Source organism: Penaeus vannamei, chromosome 2, assembly GCF_042767895.1.
Source record: "Penaeus vannamei isolate JL-2024 chromosome 2, ASM4276789v1, whole genome shotgun sequence".
Classification (NCBI taxonomy): Eukaryota; Metazoa; Arthropoda; class Malacostraca; order Decapoda; family Penaeidae; genus Penaeus; species Penaeus vannamei.
Window position 1 is genome coordinate 24355799 of NC_091550.1, and position 5800 is coordinate 24361598.

General features: G+C 39.8%; 1 protein-coding gene across 1 annotated transcript in view; it reads left to right on the forward strand.

Moving 5' to 3' along the window:
- The window catches only part of LOC113817153 (serine protease nudel), a gene marked incomplete in the record, with an annotated part of 30611 nt that extends 25051 nt beyond the window's left edge, over positions 1 to 5560 (forward strand). Inside the window, 11 exon segments of the mRNA XM_070131467.1 lie at positions 1277 to 1451; positions 1654 to 1900; positions 1998 to 2191; positions 2274 to 2471; positions 3438 to 3591; positions 3714 to 3879; positions 4032 to 4220; positions 4430 to 4548; positions 4656 to 4768; positions 4897 to 5022; positions 5104 to 5560. Of these exon segments, the coding sequence (XP_069987568.1) occupies positions 1277 to 1451; positions 1654 to 1900; positions 1998 to 2191; positions 2274 to 2471; positions 3438 to 3591; positions 3714 to 3879; positions 4032 to 4220; positions 4430 to 4548; positions 4656 to 4768; positions 4897 to 5022; positions 5104 to 5410 (1988 nt within the window).
- Positions 5561 to 5800: the final 240 nt, after the last annotated feature.

The following is a 5800-nucleotide window of genomic DNA, read 5'->3' on the forward strand; positions in this document are numbered from 1 at the left end:
AGTTAGGTCTCGAAAGTGACGTCCTGGGATCCTCTAATCAGTAGTGTGGGGCAAGGGAGAGCGAACCTGAGATGCATGTGGAGGAGTATCTGAAAAGCACTGCCTCACAAGGCCTCGGACATAGGGACATAGACAACCAGTAAAGACATCCACGATCAATTCAGGTCTTTCCTTATCTTGAAGCAGTCTCTTCCGCAGGTGAACTACCAGTATAAGGCTGTCGTGATCCAATGCGGAGGCTTGTGGCCCCTGCAGAAGAGATTGATCCCTGTTTTGGACAGTACCTATAGATTTATATTCAAGATGCTTTGGACATGTTGAATGATGAGCTCCAGAAGTTTGATCACTCTTGGTGGGGTCCTCTCTCATTTGTTGTGTGTAAATCCGCAGCAAGACCTTCAAGCCTTTAGACATCCGAAGGTGGTGAGGGATGTAAATCCAAGGATGCATTTACAAGGGTTTATCTTTATGATCTGTAGCAATATGGTAAACATATTCGTTGGTCATCACTGTGGGGTTGTAAGTCAGTCAAATCAAACGCCAAGAAGTATTGGTGGTGATGATGAGTAAATTTCTGCAAATATAAATCAGAAAGCAGTTTATTAGTATATTGATCTAGCTAAGTGAAGGACACTATCACAATTTCACAAGATAATTACACAGAATATGAAGAATTCGTACATGAATACTAGATTGTTTTATAACACAGACTTAGCATTAGTTTAGATTTCACTGATAACTCATTAATGAGTTATTACATGAACATTGTCAGGTGAATTTCTCAAAATATGGTGCACATCTTTGATATAATTACTTTTAAATATAATTACTATTTCATCTCTTGTTGCGTAATGATATCATAATGGTATGATACTATGGGTTGAATTGTCTTGACAGCAAGAAAAATATTTGATGGTTATTTGCGTTTGTTTTTTCTTGCCAATACCAAAGCTAGATCTTTTCTTCAGAACTATGCCAAGGCTTCATGTGTGAAACGAGCAGGCAGTGTATAGCCATGAGTGAGGCATGCGATGGTGTTGTTGACTGCCAGTATGCCGAAGATGAAATTAACTGCAGTAAGTGAATTATTTCAATTGTATATTCAGGTAAACTAATTAAAGAAATTAATTGGCATTCATTTAATATCTAAGTGATATCCAGAGAGACAGAAAGCAGTTGCTCCTTTTTATTGAAAATGTTTAAAGCAAAGCTTTCGAGATGCAACTTTTACATTTAAAAGTGGAATGCCGCACAGAATCTTGTCCATCTGTTTTAGTTGGCCTTGTGTCTGCGGTTGACCCCCCTTCGTTGAGTGGCCTGCTGGACCTATCAGAGCAGCGGAGTCCGGCTGGGATGTTGATGCGCAAAGAAGGCATTTCGTGGAGGCCCGTTTGTCTTGAAGGTGTCAGTACCGAACTGGTTAAAGAAATATGTCCCTATCTTGGATACAGGTGAGTCTGCTTCCTAACCAGGAGGTAAAGCTAAGATTTCGGTAGTATCCTACGGGAGTGGGAGTGGGAGTTTAATGTACTTGCTCTTGTCGGTAGCTTAGGAAAATTATAGTTTTCACTGAAGGATTCAGGTCTCGGGTTGACTATTATTTATCTTTACCTTTTGAAAGGCAACAGGATTCTCAGTACCCGAATGTTTTAGTTCTGACCCAATAGAAACCAGCCATAACACCTCGGATCCGATAGAAATCCTCTATGAAGAAGAGACAAGGCGGCTGCGCGCCAACCAGAGTGTAGTCAACTTCCCGGCGAAACTGGGAGACGAACTTCCTTACTGGCGGGAAGACGCCGCGGCGCCACACCAGGGCGACGTGGGCCAGCAAGGCAGACATGGCTTTCTGAAGCTCTTGCAGGTCATTCAAAAAGACGGATCTGAAGGCCGCTGTAAGGTAAAAACGGTGGCCTTTTCTGTCTCTTATGCAGATAAGCGCATACATTGCAAAATTTGGGTGTTTTTTTTTTCTTTTCTTTTTTTTTTTTTGACAGAGCGAGGTTCGATGTGGCGAGGAACTATGCGGGATTGTTCCTAGATTCGTGTTCACTCAGGACATTCCTGTATGGAAGCTGGGTGGTGTGCCATGGGCAGGAGCAGTTTATGTGAACGGTCAATATAAATGTGGAGCTACCATTGTCCAGCCCTCCTGGGTTATGACTTCAGTTGCCTGCATTTCTCAGGTTGAGTAAGTAGATCTTAATGCGCTAGTAGCCTTTTCTCAGAGTTAAATTCTGAAAGCAGTGTCAACACCATCTTAACCGTTCCAGCCTCACTAAGTCTCGGGTGACTGTGGTAATGGGCTCTTGGAGGAAAGTTGGAAAACCAACCCGTTTGTGGAGTGCTTATGAACACGACCGTCGTGTGGACTACAAGGTGGCTGTGACGTCTTCGGATATAATGCTACTTCACCTTCAGGAAAGGATGCCTAAATCACATTATATCAATCATCTGTGTTTACCAAACAGGTATGTTTGAGTTCTTGGTTTTACTTGGTTTTATTATGTTATGCATCAAAGAGCGGTTTCATTATGTTATGCATCAAAGAGCGGTTTCATTATGTTATGCATCAAAGAGCGGTTTCATTATGTTATGCATCAAAGAGCGGTTTCATTATGTTATGCATCAAAGAGCGGTTTCATTATGTTATGCATCAAAGAGCGGTTTCATTATGTTATGCATCAAAGAGCGGTTTTATTATGTTATGCATCAAAGAGCGGTTTTATTATGTTATGCATCAAAGAGCGGTTTTATTATGTTATGCATCAAAGAGCGGTTTCATTATGTTATGCATCAAAGAGCGGTTTCATTATGTTATGCATCAAAGAGCGGTTTCATTATGTTATGCATCAAAGAGCGGTTTCATTATGTTATGCATCAAAGAGCGGTTTCATTATGTTATGCATCAAAGAGCGGTTTTATTATGTTATGCATCAAAGAGCGGTTTTATTATGTTATGCATCAAAGAGCGGTTTTATTATGTTATGCATCAAAGAGCGGTTTCATTATGTTATGCATCAAAGAGCGGTTTCATTATGTTATGCATCAAAGAGCGGTTTCATTATGTTATGCATCAAAGAGCGGTTTCATTATGTTATGCATCAAAGAGCGGTTTTATTATGTTATGCATCAAAGAGCGGTTTTATTATGTTATGCATCAAAGAGCGGTTTCATTATGTTATGCATCAAAGAGCGGTTTCATTATGTTATGCATCAAAGAGCGGTTTCATTATGTTATGCATCAAAGAGCGGTTTTATTATGTTATGCATCAAAGAGCGGTTTCATTATGTTATGCATCAAAGAGCGAAAAATAGAGACAGCGGGAGATACATATAGTTTTTAAATAAAATAATGATTATATTATTCCAGTTCATTATTTTATTCACTTTTTATACCAGGAAAGTGAATACAACTTGTTTATATTTACCTGCAGTTTGCCGAAAGTACAACCAAACAGTTCTTGTGTCATTGCTGGTTTGTCTGAAGATGATGATCGCCTCTCACTTGGGATAGCTTTTCACACTGATGAAAATTGTACCAATAGTGAAATTTGTATTGCAGACGATCTAGGCAAAGCTCCTTGCATGGTACGTAAAATCTGGGTTTGCCTGAAGATTCTACAACGAATGCTAGTGCTCTGGTGAAGGATATATAATATTTGTACTATTTCGATGCTTTGAGATGTCATGATACTCTTGGCCCAACACAGTCATCATGGGCGGGCGTAATTGCCTGTAGGACGGGTTCCGGAGCGAATTCAGTATGGACGGGTGTGGGAATGTGGTCGCATGGGAAGCACGACGGGAATAGCAGTCAACCTGTCCGTCATTCGTTATTTACAAACGAGGACCTAAATTCCATCTTCAGAATCTTAGGTATGTTCCATTTTGATACAGTAGGGGACTATTACAGTTTTGATACTGTAACTTGGTCAGTATAGAGAATTAATTAGAACTCAGGTTAACGTTATTTAATTTTTTTTTTTTTTTTTTTTAGAAACTGTTTTATACCCTTGTTTACATTTCAGCAACCCCAGACACGAGCATACCAACAGTACCAGATATCTGTGAGGGTGACGCATGTGCAACGGGTGTCTGTATTGGACAGGAGATGAAATGCGACATGAAGCTAGACTGCCCTGACCTTGCTGACGAGCTTCCAACCTGCCCTACACATTTCTCCCTCTGTGCCCCTGACAAGGAAACAGACACCTGTGGTAGAAGCTTTATGACCTTAAGGAATGACATACAAAACTATAGAAGCTCCCCTTTGATTTTGTATATTATTTGGGGGGCCCATGATGATTTCCACACATAGTATTAAATAAATGGACATTGGACTGTCTACCTTTTTAATTTGGAAGAGCTTGACAATTGCCTAAATCTAACCCTTTTAACCGACTTCAGATTTTCCTTACATTGACAGTTTGTGAGGATGAAATGATGCAGTGTCCCGACAAGATTTGCATTCCTTTCGACAAAGTGTGTGATGGCATCTCTCACTGTCTTGATGGTTCTGATGAAGTAAACTGCACATGTATCGAGGTGAATATTACAAGTCCATTTTCACATTAGATACTGTATTTTAAGACATTGATTGTGTTCAGAGGAACAGTGACACACAATATCGACTCTATTTCTACTTCGGTCAGATGCTGCGACGTGTTGACAGAAGGAAAGTGTGTGATGGAATTATAGACTGCGAAGACCAAGACGATGAGAAGTACTGTGGCTGCTCTGATCATTCTAAATTTCGATGTTATAAGTGAGTGCCTATTCTTTAGGATATTAATATAAACAAAGAAATAAGTGATACATAATTATGCATGACATAGCTCACTTGATCTCCAAATATATTCCCAACACTGTAGAATTAACAATTGTATCCAACAGTTCATCACAGATGTGCATTGAAGAGGAACTGATGTGCGATGGTAAGAGTGATTGTGAGAATGGAGAGGATGAGAATCACTGCTTAGCTTTGTCACCTTGGGTCTTTGTGTCGGAGACAGTGCTAGGGTAAGTTTAGGATAAGTATTTGAGTGCTTGGCTTTGTGATTAAAAATTTGCTATAACACCAAAGGCTTTTTCCACCTACAGCATTCCACAACGCAGTCGTGAAGGTTTTCTTATGTTACGGATGAGAGGACGCTGGTTTACCTACGGCAGCAAACACTGGTCAAAGAACACCTACCTTTCTGGCCACTTGTGCCAGAACCTTGGCTACCCTAATGTCATCGCTACAGTCAGTCGCTCTCTCAGCATGGAACAGGTGATCGAAATAGGCAAGGAATTTGCCAATTCTACCAATGCAGACCTAACCAAATTTGACACAAGTCGTCTGCTACCTAGTGAGGAGGAAGATAGCACATCAGTTGTATATGTTGTCTGCCTTGAAGAAGATTAAGAGAAATAAGTGGGACATTTTTAGCACAGGAGTAGCATAGATGTTCATTTTGAAGTTTAGTTGTTGCAATGCTTTTATATTTTTCTATAGTATATATTGTAAATTAATACTGCTTTATGGTCAATTTTATTAAATGTTTTATGTACAAAATCTGCTTATCTCCTTATTTGTATAACCATTATATTTTGCGAATGAAGAGCTTGGTTACAGGAAATTTACAACTGCAATACTGAAGCTAATGAGAGAACCTGCAGGGGTGGCTTAAAGCCAATTTCATTTATTATTCCCAATGCAAAATGAAAAGGGGGAAGTGAAAATATGATAAAGGAATTAATGCACAGTGGCTGAAGTAACTGAAATGCATTCATGTAAAGTGTCAGGAAGTTCCTG